Source organism: Theropithecus gelada, chromosome 11 (genome assembly GCF_003255815.1).
Source record: "Theropithecus gelada isolate Dixy chromosome 11, Tgel_1.0, whole genome shotgun sequence".
Taxonomy (NCBI): Eukaryota; Metazoa; Chordata; class Mammalia; order Primates; family Cercopithecidae; genus Theropithecus; species Theropithecus gelada.
In genome coordinates, this window is record NC_037679.1 from 9,940,185 (window position 1) to 9,959,982 (window position 19,798).

General features: G+C 44.7%; 1 protein-coding gene across 1 annotated transcript in view; it reads left to right on the forward strand.

Moving 5' to 3' along the window:
• Positions 1 to 19,781, forward strand: part of DIP2B (disco interacting protein 2 homolog B) — a 259,279-nt gene extending 239,498 nt beyond the window's left edge. Inside the window, exons 31-38 of the mRNA XM_025402060.1 lie at positions 1,868 to 2,036; positions 2,864 to 3,034; positions 4,948 to 5,009; positions 5,888 to 5,945; positions 8,118 to 8,192; positions 9,581 to 9,758; positions 11,896 to 12,019; positions 15,709 to 19,781. Of these exons, the coding sequence (XP_025257845.1) occupies positions 1,868 to 2,036; positions 2,864 to 3,034; positions 4,948 to 5,009; positions 5,888 to 5,945; positions 8,118 to 8,192; positions 9,581 to 9,758; positions 11,896 to 12,019; positions 15,709 to 15,961 (1,090 nt within the window). The 3' untranslated portion in view covers positions 15,962 to 19,781. The remainder of the gene's footprint in view (positions 1 to 1,867; positions 2,037 to 2,863; positions 3,035 to 4,947; positions 5,010 to 5,887; positions 5,946 to 8,117; positions 8,193 to 9,580; positions 9,759 to 11,895; positions 12,020 to 15,708) is intronic.
• The last annotated feature ends 17 nt before the right edge of the window (positions 19,782 to 19,798 follow it).

Below are 19,798 nucleotides of genomic sequence, written 5' to 3' on the forward strand. Positions count from 1 at the left end.
TTTTTTTTTTTGAGACAGAGTCTTGCTCTGTCGCCCAGGCTGGAGTGCAGTGGTCAGATCTCAGCTCACTGCAAGCTCCGCCTCCTGGGTTTACGCCATTCTCCTGCCTCAGCCTCCCAAGTAGCTGGGACTATAGACGCCCGCCACTGCGCCCGGCTAGTTGTTTTTTGTATTTTTTAGTAGAGACGGGGTTTCACCGTGTTAGCCAGGATGGTCTCAATCTCCTGACCTCGTGATCCGCCCGTCTCGGCCTCCCAAAGTGCCGGGATTACAGGCTTGAGCCACCACGCCCGGCCTGTTTTATTTTTTTTTTTTGAGTCAGTGTCTTGCTCTGTTGCCCAGGCTGGAGTGCAGTGGTGCAATCTCAGCTCACTGCAACCTCTACCTCCCAAGCTCAAGCGATCCTTCCACCTCAGCCTCCTGAGTAGCTGGGAGTACAGGTGCACACCACCACACCCAGCTAATTTTTTAGTAGAGACAGCATTTTGCCATGTTGCCCAGGCTGGTCTCGAACTCCTGGACTCAGGCAGTCCACCTACCTTGACCTCCCAAAGTAGTGGGATTATAGGTGTGAGCCACCACGCCCAGCCCCATTCCTTCTTTTTTATCCTGGGCTACACTGTTGGGTTCAAGCCTGTATCACCTCTCACCTGAACTATTGCAGCCTCTCCTGTCTCTCAACTTTCAGTGGCTCGTATCACCAATCCCTACTCCATATGTCCATATTGTCAGTGTTGCCCCAACTTAAAGTTGCAATGACTGCCTGCTGGGTGAAGTATAAACTCCTTCATATGATGGTTAAGCCCTGTCACAGTTTGGCCTTAGCCCTTCGGGCCTTACTCCTCCGTGCACCCTGTGTGCTAGGATTTCAGTTGAATGCTCTCTCTCTCATTTTTTTTTTTTTTTTTTTTTAGGAGACAGGGTCTCAATCTGTCGCCCAGTCTGAAGTGCAGTGGCACAGTCACAGCTCACTGCAGCCTCTCGGGCTCAAGTGATCCTCCCACCTCAGCCTCCCAAGTAGCTGGGACTATAGGTGTGTGCCACCACGCCTGGCTAATTGTTAAAAAAGCTTTTTTGTAGAGGCATGAGTTTTGCTTTATTACCCAGGCTGGTCTTCAACTTCTGGGCTCCAGCAATCCTCCCATCATGGCCTCCCAGAGTACTGGGATTACAGGCATAAGCCACCGTGCCCAGCCACTTGAATACTAATAATATTTCTGATGGCTTCAAACATGCTGTACTTATCAGCCTTTGTATATGTTGTTCCTCTGCCTAGAACACCCTCACTACTGTCCCCACTTCTTCTGGCCACTGTCAAATTCATATTCATTCTTCAAGCTCCAGCTCAAGTGTCACCAGCTCAGTGAAGCACTACCACTCCCTCACCCTGCCTTATCGAGCTTGAATGAATTGCTGTTTATTCTGTGATCTCAGTGTTCTTGATTTACATCTCATATTCAGAGCATCAATAAAATGGCTATTAACATCTTTAAAAGAAACCATGGGAGTAAAATCCAGTCCACACATAAGGTTTCTGAAGAAAAAGAGGAAAAAATGCTACTCCATTGGGGTTTTAAAGATTAGTTATTAGGAATTACCTTTCCAGAATATTTAGTATCATCTTGACCATATTAATTAGCTGTAAGAATGTTATGTAGACTAAAGCAACCTACCACAGTCTGCTTTATTTCATAGTTGCTCCTCTTGCGAGTTGTATAGGAACAAGACTGATTCTTAGAGCTTTACATCTCATATGTCCCTACACTGTCCTTTACACTCGGTAAATATCTGTGGAATTGGTGGGGTTCTGAAGTATCAGGTGTCCAGGATGAACTGATGATTCCAGCTGTTGTCTATTTCACTGCAGTGTCTATTCAGGCCACCAGTCTGTCTTAATTCCTCCTATGGAGTTAGAGAACAACCTTTTCCTCTGGCTCGCCACAGTCAACCAGTACAAAATAAGGGACACTTTCTGCTCCTATTCAGTGATGGAGCTCTGCACCAAAGGACTTGGCAACCAAGTGGAAGTGCTAAAGGTAAGAAGCAGCCCCAGCAGGTGGGCAGTCCCAAAAGGTTTTGAAGAAATGAGCCAGGACATAACAGAGCCAGAGCAGGGCCTAATAGACATGTTTGCTTGCCTTTTTCAAGTCACTCAGTTTAAAAAGGGTGTATTGTAAACCTTGGCAAGTTTATCTCTTCCACCTTCCTAATTTAGTGCACTCTTTCACAGTTTAATATGATTCTTACTTTGTGGACTAGAAGGGGGAACTGGTTGGGAGGCTAACTGGAAAGACTTTATATAAACATAAAAGGGAACTGTGGCTTCCAATACTTTTCCTAATAGAATTTGAAACCTCAAAATATTAAGAATTCAGAATATCCCCAAAGATAAGGGTAACTCATTCATTCATGTGTATGTCGAATGATGATCTGTCTGACTGGCATATGAGAAAGTCAGAAAATACTGAATTTTCTTTGATAGAAAAATTTGATCTTTGGAATGCATAGAGACAAGAGATTAGATCGCCAGAGTTCTAGATTAATTTTTCTCTCAGTCCCATCAAATATGGGGACATCTAAGGTACAGAAACGAGGAGGGATAAAAAAGTACTGCTGAAGAGCCTTAGATTTTTAGAAGAAAGAGGAAGGAACTAGAGAATGAGTGAATTTACCAGCAGATAGTGATTTTAATGGGATGCCTTGGCCGTTTCTTCTTTTCTGAAAGCTACTTTTCTCTGTATGCCTGAGGTGAGAATACACAATTACTTGGCTTTTCCTGACCAAGGAGCTAGAACAGTGGCCTTACCTGTTCAGTTATTTTATGATCCTACTGACTTGATTCCCACATAATGGTGTCTTGCAGACCAGAGGGATCAACCTCTCCTGCGTCCGGACCTGTGTGGTGGTGGCGGAGGAGCGGCCCCGCGTTGCACTCCAGCAGTCCTTCTCCAAGCTCTTCAAAGACATCGGGCTGTCCCCGCGGGCTGTCAGCACCACTTTTGGATCAAGAGTCAATGTAGCAATATGTTTACAGGTGACCCTCATGACATCTTGTCTGCTCACAAACAGGAGAGGAATGTGGAGTATCCCAGAGCATGGGCTTTGGAGCCAGGCTGCCTGGGCTTGGGCCTCAGCCACGCTTACTTGCTTTAGAACTTTGGGCTTTTTAATCTCGATTTCTTTGTGTCTCATTTTGCTCACCTGTAAAGTGAAGGTAGCAGTACTGTGCTTCTCCAGGCAGCTCTGCACAATCACTGAGCTGCCAGCTCGGAGCTCTTGGAACAGCGCTAGCAGTGAGCACGTGTTAGTGTTTATTTGAGTCGCTGTCATGTGGTCATGATTATGAGTCACAAAGATTTGAGTCCTATTTGGATTTCACTTGTATCTGACCTGTTTTTCCTTTTTCTTTTTTTTTTTTATTTGAGATGGAGCCTTGCTCTGTCACCCCGGCTGGAGTGCAGTGGCGCAATCTCAGTTCACTGCAACCTCCGCCTTCTGGGTTCAAGCGGTTCTCTCACCTCAGCCTCCCGAGTAGCTGGGGTTACAGGCGTGCACCACCACGCCTGGCTATTTTTTGTATTTTTAGTAGAGACAGGGTTTCACCCTGTTGGCCAAGCTGGTCTCAAACTCCTGACCTCAAGTGATCCAGCCACGTCAGCCTCCCAAAGTGCTGGGATTACAGACATGAGCCACCGTGCCCGGTCTGACCTTCTGTTTTTCTGTCTCTATATTCTATACCATTTTTTTTTCTGTTTCTTTTTTTTTTGTTTGTTTGTTTTTTTTGAGACAGAGTCTCACTCTGTCGCCCAGGCTGGAGTGCAGTGGCCAGATCTCAGCTCACTGCAAACTCCACCTCCCGGGTTTACGCCATTCTCCTGCCTCAGTCTCCTGAGTAGCTGGGACTACAGGCGCCCGCCACCTCGCCCGGCTAGTTTTTTGTATTTTTTAGTAGAGACGGGGTTTCACCGTGTTAGCTGGGATGGTCTTGATCTCCTGACCTCATGATCCACCCGTCTCGGCCTCCCAAAGTGCTGGGATTACAGGCTTGAGCCACTGCGCCCGGCCTCTTTATTTTTATTTTTTTCAAACAATAACCTTGTATTCTCTTCTCCATCCAGATGGCAGCTTTGTCATGTTATTCTTGATAGGTAAATAACAGAAAAGGGACTAGAACTGAGACTTAATTTTATGTATTAATAGCTAATAAAGCAAATATAGGGCCAAGTGTGTTCATGCCTATAATCCCAGCACTTTGTGAGGCCAAGGCAGGAGGATTGCTTGAGCCCTGAAGTTTGAGACCAGCCTGGGCAACATAGTTGAGACCTCATCTCTCCCCTACCCCTACCACCCACCCGCAAAAAAAAATAGCTGGGCTTGGTGGTACATGCCTCTAGTCCCAGCTACCTGGAAGTCTGAGGCAGGGGGATTGCTTGAGCCCAGGAAGTTGAGGCTGCAGTGAGCTGTGATTGTACTGCTGCACTCCAGCAGCCTGGGTGGCAGATTGAGACCCTGTTTCTTTGATAAGGCAAATATAGGCGCGGACAAAAGTGAGTGAAAGAAGATAGCACACATGGGTGGATTATTTCAGGTCTTCTGTGACCTTCTTCTTTCAGAAGGGTCTTGATGGTTTAACCTTGAGCCCCATCATAATAGCCCTCTTGCTGTCACCGTGGCCAATATTGGTTTTACAAGTCCCTGGATTGCCGACCTGTCTCACCTCTGCTTTGAATCCAGGGATGAAAGCCCTCCTCAGCATGGAAACGTTTCAGTGCTGTCACAGTCCCCATGATAAGAGTGAGAGCAGTGGGCCTAGGAGGCCACTCTTCAAGGGAGGAGAGGCAAAAAGAGTGTGGATTTTTCATGTATATGGCTAAATTGTTTTCGTTTGAAAATGTGACATACAGTTTATCGAAATTCTAAACAATGCATTGATTTGTCTTTCTTTAGGGAACCTCAGGGCCTGATCCGACTACTGTGTATGTGGATCTGAAATCACTAAGACATGACAGGTACAACAGATTTATTAATGCTCCTTTCCTACTAGTTCCTAACCATAACAAATTCGGAACCTCAGAGCCAGCATTTTCCCTCATTCCTTTTGTTCATATCTTCCAGGAGGGGAATGGGAAGAGGGAAGGGATTTGTTTTTATCATTAATACATAAGATTTACATTTATAAGAAAGCTTTAATTCTCTCAGTTGCTACACTGTTCTTTAATATTAAAGTATAATAGTTATTGCCCATATAAAAGTATTTTGTGACATTTGATATAAATTAAACTAAAATGGATAGTCTCTTTCCTCTAAGAGTTTAAAAATAATAGGACAGATAAGATAAATGAGTCAGAGTAGGGTTTTTGAAACAATACTTTATCTGAGCCTCATGGGTAAAAGCCTGCCTCCTTAGCCCAGAAGGGAATTATAGCTGTGTCCCAAGGTGAGCACTGGCCCAGGGCTCCAAGACCTCTCTTCCCAAGCCCCACCCCCCTGGGTGTGTGATCTGGAGTGCTCCACTGCACTGACCTAGACCGCATAGGTAGAGCATCTCTCTCATGCAGCAGTTTGAAACCTGGGAAGATTTTGCCACCCCACTGGAGATTTGACAATGTCTGGAAACATTTTGGGTTGTCATAAAAGGGGACTTGCTACTGACATCTAGTGGGCAGAGGCCAGAGGTGTTGCTAAACACTCTACAATGCACAGAATAGCCCTTTTCAACAAAAAATTATCTGGCCAAAATGTTAGTAGTGCTGAGTTTGAGAAACCCTGCTGTAGTGTGAGGAAGAGAGACAAGTTAGAGGTTGTGGGAAGGCAGCACTGAGCTGCAGGAATATGGCGACTTCTCTTCTTAAAAGCCCTATATACAGTAAATACCGTTCTTCTGCAGGGTTCGTCTTGTGGAACGCGGCGCCCCTCAGAGTTTGCTTCTCTCGGAGTCTGGAAAGGTAATTTGTTCTGTTGACCATAGGGAAGGTGGGCTGTGTGGAGAAGTGGTTCAGTTTAAAGAAACCAGAAGCCATATGATATATTAGTGTCCAGGGCAAGCCTTAATTGAAATCTGGAGATAATTTCAGCTTAGCTAATACTTTCAAATTCATATGGGTACATAGATAAGAAGAATAGTAAATTTGAACTCTCTTAATTTCCATCAATTTTTAAAAGTCCAACTGATATGTTATTCATATTGATAGACCAGCAAAATGCAGTGCTCATTGTATTGTATGAAAGGTGGATAGAAGAGCTGGTTCTGTTTTGGTTTTGTTTTTGTTTTTTTTGGAGATGGAGTCTCACTCTGCCACCCAGGCTAGAGTGCAGTGGCGCGATCTCAGCTCACTGCAACCTCTGCCTCCCAGGTTCAAGGAGAACTTGCCTCAGCCTCCAAGTAGCTGGGGTTACAGGCACCTGCCCCCAGGTCCAGCTAATTTTTTTTTTTTTTGAGACAAAGTTTTGCTCTGTGCCCCAGGCTGGAGTGCAGTGGCGCAATCTCGGCTCACTGCAAGCTCCGCCTCACGGGTTCACACCATTCTCCTGCCTCAGCCTCCTGAGTAGCTGGGACTACAGGCGCCCGCCACCGTGCCCGGCTAGTTTTTTGTATTTTTAATAGAGATGGGGTTTCACTGTGGTCTCGATCTCCTGACCTTGTGATCCGCCCACCTCGGCCTCCCAAAGTGCTGGGATTACAGACGTGAGCCACCGCGCCCGGCAGGTCCAGCTAATTTTTGTGTTTTTAGTAAAGAAGGGGTTTCACCATGTTGGCCAGGCTGGTCTCGAATTCCTGACCTCATGTGATCACCTGCCTCAGCCTCCCGAAGTGCTGGGATTACAGGCATGAGCCACTGTGCCCATCTCAGTTCTGTCTTACAAATGTCACAAGGAGAAAGCTAGGAGAGGCCAACATGGGAGTGTGGTTTCAGGTCAGGGAAGACACACATGCATTTAAAGTTGAAAATAAAAATGGGGATGAGATTAAAGATATTTGAGAGAGTTAACATCTATGGGAGTAAGATTTCTTAGATTAGAATGAGGCTATAAAACGTCAAAAGAGAGATTTAGTGAGAAGCAGTTTACTAAGAATGATAGGAAACCCACATGCATTATCAAGACAAGTGGGAATTTCTCTGCCCTTTGACGAGATAATGATGATACCTCAGAATCCTGTCTAGTAATTCTGAAGGGCAGAGAAAAAACCGTGAAGGGAAAAAAAAAATCCCTGCCAAACCTACTTGGTGGTGTATCTCCCCATGGGGCGCTTACTCCAGTCTCACTCTCCGTTTGCATCTGCCGGGGTGGGGTTTTGGCTGATTTTGTCACTGCCTTGTCACATCTTCACTTGCCTCAGCAACCAAGCACGCCTCATGAGCATTAGCCTGTGCCCGCCCTGGACTAAGGGAACTGTCTAGTCTCTTCCTTGAGGTTTTAGATGTTTGCACCCAGATAATGATTGAGGGCTTCTTCAGTAACCTCATACTTTAGAAACCCAAGATAAAAAGGGAGTTCGAAGGGGGCAGAATATGGGTAACCAGAGAGGCCCTTCTTTTTGTTAGAATGGCTGAGCCATTCCCTCAGCCAGTATATGTGTCTTCCTTTTCCTTCCTGAGGAAGATCCTGGGGTCGTGGATATCCTTCTGTCCTGCAAAGCTGCTGCTGTCCTCTCTCACTCTTCATGTTCCTCCAACTCTAGCAACAGCTGGAGTCTGGAGTAGAGTCACTCAGGCTGTCCTTGCCTGCTGCCCTTTCTGTTTTAAAGGGTTTCACTGCCATCATTCCAGTGAATGAGAAAGAGCATGAAAAAGGAAAGGTTATTCTACAAATTCTACTGTGAAGGTCCCGATCTGCAGTTTCTCATCCCTTTGAAGAGATGGCAAACTGGCTCCCATTTTATTTTTGAGGCTGAGTTTTATTAGACCTTTGGTCTTCAATGAACTAGGAAGGTTCAGTGAGAACAAAACACAAGGTCTCTGCCATGGTCCCCTCAGGGTAGCTGCTGTGATGCCGTTGCAGCTGGCTCCCGCCCTGTGTGCCTCGCGCACCTCTCTGGCAGGTAACTAATTGTGTGTTTCCTGGAGGTCATTAGATTTCACTGAACCCAATCTTTGTATTTTCCCTTTGATTCTTAGATTTTACCTGGAGTGAAAGTGGTTATTGTTAATCCTGAGACCAAAGGGCCAGTTGGAGACTCTCACCTTGGAGAGGTTTGTAATAATTTTAATTTTTACTCTGAAAAGTCAGCAGTAAAAATCTCTAGGGTTCACATTTTAGAAATCAGTAAAACTGTGGATTTAGCTTTCCCCTGTTGTGAATAGAGTTAATTTTTTTCTGTAAGGCATGAGACTGAAACTGACAGAAGAGGGAGATTGAAACTGGGATCCAGGGAAGATTTAGGCACCCAAACTGGAAATAGTGCCAGATTTGTCCACTGACATGCCCTTAGCTAGAAAGGAAAGTGAGCAAATCCTATATGTTCCCATCTATTAAGGTATGAAACTGAAAGGAGTCACATATTTACACATTTTTAAGGTCAGTCAGATGTTATATTATATTCTAAAATGTATCCATGTTTGCATTAAAAAAAAAATATAGGCCCAGCCCTTTAACAAAAAATATTTACATATAAATACATATTACTTATATATAAGTATATAAAAATTAACTATATAAAATAGTTTTTTTTTCCTGAGACAGGGTGTTGCTCTGTCACCCAGGCTGTAATGCAGTGGTGCCATCTTGGCTCCCTGCAACCTCCGTCTCCCCGGTTCAAGTGATTCTCCTGCCTCAGCCTCTTGTGTAGCTGGGATTACAGGTGTACACCACCATGCCTGGCTAATTTTGTATTTTTAGTAGAGATGGGGTTTCACCATGTTGGCCAGGCTGGTCTTGAACTCCTGACCTCAAGTGATCCACCCACCTTGGCCTCCCAGAGTGTTGGGATTACAAGTGTGAGCCACCACGCCCAGCCTATTTTAAAAAGCTTTAAATGTTAATAGTAGCACCTACCTCACCTCCTGAGTAGAATCATTATACAATTAAATGTATTAACGCCTGTATCTGTAATGTACATGGAACAGTGTCTGTCACATAATGATTCTCAGTAACATTATTGTTAGCTATTGCTGTTTATATTATAAACTCAGACACCCCCTGGTGTTTCCCTGTGGGCTTCCACAGTTGCCCCAGAAGCACAGAAATGATCCCTGATGTGTTCGTGGGACTCTGGAGGAGGGTGAGAAATGAGCCAGGGAGGCAGGGTAGCCTTGTGGGTGAGAGCACAGCCTCGGGAGCCACAAGAGCATGGGTGCCAGTCTCCTCATTTCTGCATGTTAGGTGAATTAGTTAACTCCTTGTTTTTTCATCCGTAAAATGGGAACAACATTGTGTGAACTATGTTGTCATGTCATATATATCTGGATGGATGGAGGTTAGGTACATGATGAGCACCTGGTAAATGTCAGCTGCCTTTATTGATGCAGTTGTGGTGTTGTTAATATAAAAATGAGATTAAAAAAATCAAATCACCTGATCCAAGAGAATGAATACAGTTGTGTGTCCCCAGTGAGTTGTGACCAAAGCACTTTTCTTGTAGATTTGGGTGAACAGTCCCCATACAGCCAGCGGCTACTACACCATCTATGATAGTGAGACTCTTCAAGCTGATCATTTCAACACTCGCCTCAGCTTTGGAGATGCGGCTCAGACACTCTGGGCTCGGACAGGATACCTTGGTTTTGTCCGCCGGACTGAGCTCACAGCGGCCACTGGAGGTACTTGTGCAACTACTCCTCCCCATTGACCCTGCTTTGTGTTTCTGTAGCACTAGCTGACCTCCTTCAGCCTGCCTTGGATTGTGGAGTGTGTGTATCTAGTTACTCCCTTCTGTGACTCTTAAACCCATAAGTGACTCTCTCTTCATTCGGAGTCATGCTTTGCCCCATGAAGAGTGTCTAAGAGGTGAGCGCTTGGGGCGAGCCCAGGATCATCCCGAGCTGTGAGTCAGAGAGATGTGCCTGATGGCGAATGAGCGTCCCTGGCTAAACACAGACATTCAGTCCCTACGGGGCTGATTCCCCACCCAGGACAAGCATTACATCTTGTATCTCTTCTACCCTGCACACCACTTGGAGAGCAGGAGGAACGGCCCTATTCCCTGAGAGGGGCATCAGTTCCAAGGAGCCATCTTGCTGAGGTATGGCAGTGCCTCGGTGTCTTGCATTGGACACAGCCTGCTTCCTGGCCAAGCCTCCGGTATAAGAATTCCCTCCCGTCACCCTCTGCCCAGTTGATTGTCACGGCTTCACTGCTGCCCGCCATCACCCTTTCTTCCAGACTGGCACTTACAGCCATTTAAAAATACCCAACACTGACTATATCACTTGAAGAAGTGATATATATATAACCTGCTGGATTTTAAAGGCCTAAATTCTCCATAGTTCCATACTGACCAGCGTCCATAGTTCCCCAGATTTCATGGAGAGGCAGGGGCAACCCAGTGGAGCAGAGGGTGGTATCCCTGCCTGGTGCCCTGGTTTTAAGCCCACCTCTGCATTTGCTGGGTGACCTTGAGCAATCAGTTAGCCTCTGTTTCCTACTTAGAAAATGGGGATGACTATGTTTCTTGCCTCATGGAAATGATGTGAGATTAAAGGACGTGATGCATTTAGATGCCAAGAATGGTGCCTGGCACACAGGAAGCACCCATTAGTCATTCACTGCTGTGTTTCTGTTGTTTTTGTCATCAGTCTTCATGAGCTCACCAGGTGATGGGAGCCTGTGCTGGACCTCCTGATCCTTTTCACTCCAACCGCTTAAATCACTTTGTTTTGCTGAATTTTTCAGAAATCTGCCTTTTTCCAGAAATTACTGCAAAATCATCTTCCTTCTGTATCCTAGCTGGATTACAAGCCTGTTAGAAACGAGGACTGGCCGGGCGCGGTGGCTCAAGCCTGTAATCCCAGCACTTTGGGAGGCCGAGATGGGCGGATCACGAGGTCAGGAGATCGAGACCATCCTGGCGAACACAGTGAAACCCCGTCTCTACTAAGAAATACAAAAAATAGCCGGGCGAGATGGCGGGCGCCTGTAGTCCCAGCTACTCGGGAGGCTGAGGCCGGAGAATGGCGTGAACCCGGGAGGCGGAGCTTGCAGTGAGCAGAGATCCGGCCACTGCACTCCAGCCTGGGCTACAGAGCGAGACTCCGTATCAAAAAAAAAAAAAAAAAAAAAAAGAAACGAGGACTAGTTTCCCCTATGTTCTACAACCCTCATCTTTATATCTGTATTCCATGAAGCTACCTAGAAAGAATGACACTCGTTCATCTCCTCTCCTTCTCAACTCTCTTTCCTCCTCCCCTCCCCTCTAGCTGAGTCCTGTTTGTCCTTAAAAGCTCAGCTCTGCCCTCAGCTTTTCCAGGAGCCTTCCTTGACCCTTTGAGCTGGACTCAGTGATGTCCTCTGCCCCTCCGAAACTCATGCACACTCCTGTCGCTGGGCTTGCTACATTACAACGGAATGCCTCTTTGTGTATCTTTTCCCCTGCCTCAGCTGTAAGAATCTTCAGCGCAGGAATTGGGTTTTGTCAGCTTTGTCTCCCCAGCACATAACACAGTTCCTAACATGTAGTAATAATAATAGCTAATTTCTGGTATCATTTACAATATACCACATACCATATTAACTACTGTGCATGGATTGACTCACAAATCGTCACAGCAGCCATTGATTATTATTCCCATCTCACAGAAGGGCAGTAGGATTCAGAGCCTTAAGGAATTTGCCCAGAGTTGCACAGCTGGTAGGGGCAGAGCCAGGTGACAGGCAGTCTGACCCCTGTGCTCTGGACTCCAGTGTTATGTTACACTCAGTATTGTCCGAGCCACATTTCTCTCTTTTTCTTTCTGTCAGAGCGTCATGATGCATTGTATGTGGTGGGAGCGCTGGATGAAACACTGGAGCTGAGAGGATTACGATACCACCCGATTGATATTGAGACCTCGGTGTCCCGGATCCACAGAAGCATTGCTGAATGGTAACTCCCCCGGCATACACTGTGCTTCCCACTTCAGCTTTAGTCGTAATCTCAACTCATCTAATTAATTGGTCATTGGGACCACATACCTACCTTGAAACATAGAGCTCCATGGGAGGAGTAAGGAAATAGACTGATTCTTGTTTTGGGTGTGCAATCTGCTGTGGCCAACAAGGCCTATCCACAGGAGCCAGATGAGGCCATGAGGCCCCTAGGGAATACTCTGATACCTTCTGTGGAATGCTGGAACTGAGTCCTTTTTTAGTGATAGACTCTCATAATGGGAAGGGACTAACAGATCATTGATCTCTTGGAAGTCAGCATAATATGGTGGAAAGAACCAGCTTAAAGACTCTTCTCATCTGTAAAACACTCCCTCTGCTACTTTCTAATTATCAGAAGCATCAAATGAGAATGTGCTTTGTAAACTACTAAGTGGTAAGCAGATGAAAAGGGTAGTTGATATTATCTCATCCAGTTTCCTGCTCTTTGCAGGAATTTTACATTTTTCCTGGTAAAGGATCATCTAACCATGTATTGACTTAAAATCTGTAAAATTAAAACTGTGGTTTGGCCGGGCGCAGTGGCTCACATCTGTAATCCCAGAACTTTGGGAGGCCAAGGTGGGCGGATCACTTAAGCCCAGGAATTCAAGACCATCGTGGGCAACATGGTAAAACCCCCATCTCTGCAAAAAAAATTTTTTAATTAGCCAGGTGTGGTGGCATGCCTGTAGTCCCAGCTACCCAGGAGGCTGAGGTGGGAGGATCACTTTAGCCTGGAAGGTTGAGGCTACAGTGAGCCAAGATTGTGCCACTGCACTCCAGCCCTGGTGACAGACTGAGACTGTCTCAAAAAAATAACAACAACAAAAAAATCTCTGTAGTGTTTACCTATTGGCTTTCATTCTGGGTTCTTAACCAATACAGAATCTGTTTGGTTTGTTTTCTACATATTTTAGTGAATGTGTCCCCACTTTTCCCCATGCTAAACAGCCACAGTTCTTTCGATGGTTGCTCATGCTTTCCAGATACTTCTTTGTCTAAAGATGCTCTTGTTGGCCGGAAGTGGTGGCTCACGCCTGTAATCCCAGCACTTCAGGAGGCTGAGGTGGGTGGATCACCTGAGGTCAGGAGTTCAAGACCAGCCTGACCAACATGGCAAAACCCTGTCTCTACTAAAAATACAAAAATTAGCTGGGTGCAGTGGTAGGCGCCTGTAATCCTAGCTGCTCGGGAGGCTGAGAATTGCTTGAACCTGGGAGGCGGAGGTTGCAGTGGGCCAAGATCGCGCCACTACACTCCAGCCTGGGCAACAGAGCGAAACTGTCTCAAAAAAAAGATGCTCTTGTCTTTGTCGGAGTCTCTCCCTAGACCTGAACAAGATTCTGACCAAGACAAGAACATCTTTAGACATCTGGAAAGCATCCAGAGAAGCTGGGTGCCGTGGTTACTTTGTCATTTTAGACATTTGACTCTTAATAGAACCAGATATTGTGTAATTGTGTACTTTTGTGGGGGTTTTTTTGTTTTGTTTTGTTTTGTTTTGTTTTTTGAGACAGAGTTTTGCTCTTGTTGCCCAGGCTGGAGTGCAATGGTGCAATCTTGGCTCACTGCAACCTCCGCCTCCCAGGTTCAAGGGATTCTCCTGCCTTAGCTTCCCTAGTAGCTGGGATTACGGGTGTGTGCCACCACGCCCGGCTAATTTTGTATTTTTAGTAGAGAGGGGGTTTCTCCATGTTGGTCAAGCTGGTCTTGAACTCCTGACCTCAGGTGATCCGCCCGCCTCGGCCTCCGAAAGTGCCGGGATTACAGGCATGAGTCACCGCGCCTGGCCAATATTGTGTACTTTTTTAATTACTGGAATTTGTTTTTGTTTGTTTGTTTTTTTGTGAGACAGAGTCTCGCTCTGTCACCCAGGCTGGAGTGCAGTGGTGTGATCCCGGCTCACTACAACCTCTGCCTCCTGGGTTCAAGCGATTCTTCTGCCTCAGCCTCCCGGGTAGCTGGGACTACAGGCGCACACCATCATGCCCGGCTAATTTTTGTATTTTTAGTAGAGACGGGGTTTCACCATGTTGGCCAGGCTGGTCTCGAACTCCTGACCTCATGATCTGCCCACCTCGGCCTCCCAAAGTGCTGGGATTACAGGCATGAGCCACCGCGCCCAGCTGGAATCTGTTTTTAAAGCTGTTTAGGCCTGCATATCAAATCAGGCCCTACGTTCTTTTTTTTTTTTTTTTTTTGAGACGGATCTCGCTCTATCGCCCAGGCTGGAGTGCGGTGGCCGGATCTCAGCTCACTGCAAGCTCTGCCTCCCGGGTTTACGCCATTCTCCTGCCTCAGCCTCCTGAGTAGCTGGGACTACAGGCACCCGTCACCTCGCCCAGCTAGTTTTTTGTATTTTTTTGGTAGAGACGGGGTTTCACTGTGTTAGCCAGGATGGTCTCGATCTCCTGACCTCGTGATCCACCCGTCTTGGCCTCCCAAAGTGCTGGGATTACAGGCTTGAGCCACCGCGCCCGGCAGGCCCTACCTTCTAACCCAGTAACTCCACCCAGTGGAAAGTGGCTTATGGTCCTTTTACACAATAGGAGACACTTGCGTGTGGGGCACCAATAACTCATGTGAGTCAGACAGACTCTCTTCCTGTTGGGTTTAAGAATACTGCCTTAGGGTGGTCTGAAGGTAGTGAGTTAATTCAATTGATTGTTCATAGTCAATTACAAACCAATCAAACTCTTTCGTTCTACTCTTTCCCTCTTTCTCACTACTGCACTTGACTAGTCTAAAAAAACAGAGGAATATTATATTAGTCAAAGCTCTTATGGGGCACATAACAGGCTCCCTTCAAAAAAGCTTAAGTGAAAGAATACCTGGCTATCTCAGAAGTGCCAAAAAAAACTAACTCTGGGTCTCAGGAAAGGTAGAAACAAGGGAATGGTAAGGCTGTCAGGAACCACTGTCCCCTTACTTTCTGGAGCCATATGGGCTTTCCCTTCTTTCTTTTTCACCTCCCTGAAGAGGGATTCTCTCTGCTCCATGCTCCTGGCTACCCCAGAATATTCAAATCCATGTCATTGGTTCAAATGACCAGTTAACAACTTTTTTTTTCTTTTTTTGAGACAGAATCTCATTCTGTTGCCCAGGCTGGAGTACAGTGGCTCAAACTTGGCTCACTGCAACCTCCACCTCCTGGGTTCAAATTATTCTCCTCCCTCTCCTGAGTAGCTGGGACTAGAGGTGCCCGCCATCACACCTGGCTAATGTTTGTATTTTAGTAGAGACAGGATTTCGCCATGTTGGCCAGGCTGGTCTCGAACTCCTGACCTCAGGTGATCTGCCCATCTCGGCCTCCCAAAGTGCTGAGATTATAGACGTGAGCCACCACGCCTGGCCTGATGACTTTAAATTACACTTTCAAACTCCCAGGAGATTCTGGACCACTCAGCTATGTTCACAGGGGCAAGGTGTCTCTCATATATCTATATATATATATTCATTATATAATTTTTCCCTCGGTCTTATCAGGTGAAGTTAAAAGGTGTCATATATTGTAGACATGACTGCTGACCTTCTGGTTGGGATCGAGGGGAGAAGGCGGGGAAATGGGCTAAGTCTGGGACAGATGCTATAAAAAATAACTGAAAAATGTAGTGACAAGTTAATGAACTGTCATTGAAATTTCAGTGCCGTGTTCACGTGGACCAACTTGCTTGTGGTGGTTGTGGAACTGTGCGGCTCTGAACAGGAAGCCCTAGATCTGGTCCCGTTAGTGACCAACGTGGTCCTGGAAGAGCATTACCTCATCGTTGGCGTCGTGGTTGTGGTGGACCCAGGCGTCATCCCGATCAACTCCAGAGGAGAGAAGCAGAGGATGCACCTCCGTGATAGCTTCCTAGCTGACCAGTTAGACCCCATCTACGTGGCTTATAACATGTAACCAGCTTTGTGGGGACTGCAGGGGGCCATTCTGAAGAATCACAAAGACGGAAGACCTCTGGCTAGGAGCAGGCTTTCAAACGATGTGAAATAAGCTGAGATGGCTACATGATATTCTTCATCTCATCCTGTGGGACTCTGCAATCATAAAACACACAGGAAAGGGGAATTCTGTGCGGGCAAATGAAAAAAATGTTAACATTTGGTAGACATGTGCTTTGATATAGCGTGAGCAGCACGTTACTAAAGCAATTACATGCATGTTGCATTTTTTTCATCTGTTGTACATACTTGTATTTTTATCTAATGCCGTTTTAGAATTTTCTAAGAGAATTTAATGAATTCACATGAAAGGGGTAGTCTGAGTGACACAGTTCCCCACTCCGTACTGTATTTGCCATTCTGCCGTAGCTAGATGTTCTGTGGGGTTTGTTAACATGGAACTACTCAGCTTTCTTTCAGTCAACCCATAAGCAAATCAGATAACCCACTGACAATGAGAATTACTTTATATAGATAATTATTGACTGTAAAACATTTTGACCAGTGTCTTACAACATGTACATAAGAATACACATAATTCAGGTAGAGATTTGAAGAATTGGCTTGTATAGTTATAACAACCACAGTAGAAACATTTCTACTTTGAGAGAATTTCAATATTCTCTTAATGTTGTGTAATTGATTAGGTGACTAAAAAGTGCAAATTGTTGGCAGGTTTTGCTGCACATTGTTCTATGTCTTTGTTGGCTGGTATATTTTATAAACTAGAGCTGCCTATGTTTGTTTTTAAAGCTCGCATTCCCGGAATCAGCTTAGGCTTCTATGAATTCAGCTTGTTTCTAAAAGCTGAAAATCTCAGTTTAAAAATCAAAATGTTAACACAAAGCTAAGATTCATCAGAGCCCACCCTATTCTAAGGAACCACGATAACTTACTCTGGCCCCAGTTTTAAAACGATCTTTCAGATTTAGAGTGACTATGTAAGAATTTAGGATTTCCTCTTTTCCAGGCCCATTGTAAACTGTGTCTACAGTTTATCCATATAACTTCTCTTTTCTGAAAACTGAGGAGTGTCCTCTGTTCTTCCAGTTCATGAGGGCAGGGGGTTTAAAACAAGAATGATAGGCCAGGAAGGCAGTGGGGATCCACCATCACATGGAACTGTAAGGCCATATAACTACACAAAACTGACCAATCTGGGTTGCCAAAGCAGCCAGGCTTATGCTGAAACCGGGGAAGTCTGACGTATGCAGGAAATTCTTTTGAAATAACTGTGGTGCCCAGGCCAAGCAGAATGAGACAGGACTGAGTTTGGCCTCTGACTCGGTTTCCTTTCTTTGGTCTGATACTTCATGTATTTGAATATAGTTAAATCTTATTATTTTTTTCTTAACAGAAATATTTTTAAAAACGAAAAAGTACTCAAAAGTGAAAAGAGTTAACTTGTTAAAGCAGAATGGTTCTCTTTGACCCACTCTGGTCTATTGTGTAAATATTTAGACTATTTTAGTAATACATATTATTTACCCCACTGTAACATCATGTAAACTAAGTATGTTTTTAAACAATTTTTAAGACTTGTAATTACCCTGAAAATAAGGTTTATAATGCAAAGACCAGCTCCTTTGCGGTGGCAATGCTCTGGGGCTGCCATTACCCGGCCTTCTGACTAAAAGCCACTTTGTGACTCCCTTCACGTAATCCTCTTTTCCTCCCCACTCCTCCACAGAGGGCAGAGCTCAGGACATTTGCCAGTTCCAGATCTCTTTTTCAGCATTTCAATGGAATTAATTTACACGTGATGAGGGAAGTCCTAGGATGGACAGAAAAAAAAGCACTTACATTGGGGCACCCAGGAAATCCCAGTGTCTAGCGATGGTTTGGTTTGCAGAGAACACAGCCTGATACTTGGAAAGTAATTTTCTTAAAACCATTTTTAATGATTCACTAAACAAAGCAGGGGATCCTGAAGCTAATATAAATAAGTCTAGCTCTATAATCCCCAAGTTCTAAAAGTTATGGTTAGATGCTATTCTGTGGGTTGCTTTGATAATTCTTACTAACACAGATTAGGGTATAGGCATCTAGAGATGCATGGTCCACTGTAAATACTATAATGAGAGCCACATCTGTAATTAAATTTTTCTAGTTACCACATTTTTTAAAAATAAAAAGAAACCCATGGTATTGATTTAAATATATTTTATTCAACCCAATAGCTCAAAAACACTATCATTTCAACATAGGATCAATATAAAAATTATTAATGAGGTATTTTACTTTTTTTCATATTAGGCCTTTGAAATTCAGTGTGCATTAAACACATCTCAGTCCAAACCATCGCCATATTTCAAGTCTTTGTAGCCAAATGTGACTAGTGGCTATCATATTAGACAGTGCAGATGTATACTCATTCCTTCAAATACATTACTCCGTTAATCTCAAAGTGTGGCCAACTCCCAGTTACTTAGAGGCTGATTATCTAGTTTTGTAGTTCCTCAGGCCTCTAATTTATTTTTTGCTTTCTGCTTTATTGATTTTTTGCATGTCCCCCAAAGCCAGAATCTGCTCATGGAGGAAGGAAGGCTAAGAACTGTCCTTGAGGAACTTCATCAGTAACTCTGGGAAAGCATCCTGTGGAGGGAGAGGAGAGCCCAGTCATTTGCTTAGATGGTGTTTGTGGGATCACCTGCAGATTTAAAGTCTACTGTGCCACAGACTCGAGTAAGAAAATGTTCTCTTGATGACACAGTGCTCCTTCTCTATCCACATTAAGTAGCACTTTTGTGGTGGAACTGATTCTTAAGGCAGGCCTGAAAGGCCATTACTAATAGAAACACAGCCTTTCCAATCCTCTGGAACATATTCTGTCTGGGTTTTTAATGTCTGTGGAAAAAAACTAAACAAGCCCCTGTCTCAGTTAAGAGAAATCTCTTGGTCTGAAGGTTTCTGAACCTCTCTCTAGTTCTCAGCAGAAGTAACTGAAGTAGATCAGGAAGGGGCTGCCTCAGGAAAATTCCTAGGCCCTAGGAATTCACTGAGACCCTGGAAAGGACCAGCATGCTAATCAGCATCAGTGAATCCACAGTCTTTACTTCCTGCCTCACAAAGGGCCAGGTCTCCCCAGTGCCAGGTCCTTTCCTCATGAAGTTGTGTTGCCTCAGGCTGTTTAGGGACCATTGCCTGTCTTGGTCACTTGAGTCTGTCTCCTTACTTTAGTCCCTGGGCAATGCTTGCTTAATGCTTTTGTTGACTCAACAAGGGCCGAGGCCTTAGGTTTTCTATTAAGGTCTCTGCCCCAGGCATGGTGCTCTATATCTTGGCCAAATAAATTACTTTCCTTGAATATCCAGGAATCTTTTAGACTAAAGCAATGAGGAGTTATCACCTCATCCTCAAACTCCAACAAGATCTATGCCTTAGTGTTGTTTTTGTTGTCTGCTTTGATGTAAAAGCAACAGTATTTGGAGCAAGAAGCTGCAGTACTCCAAATACACAATAGGCCTTTTCTTTATCATTCATACAGCATTTCTGGTTTAGGTGTATGTAGATGGGCCATGTTATTTGTCCAGAGGAAGAGACTGTAAAGATACAAGAATAATTTTTTAGTCCTAAATGCTGTTTTGTTTACTTTCTGTCAAGATATTTACCCGTGTCAAATTCAAACTACAGTACTGTGTAATTATGTATAAAGTTTTTTTATTTATTTGAAGTTAGACTAGATATACATTTTTAAATTTAACATCTGGCTGGACAGTGTTCTATTAACTCATTGAATGTGTTTCCTTTGTCTTGTGTTAATAAATATTGATGCCTGATTCTGTTTAATCCTTCA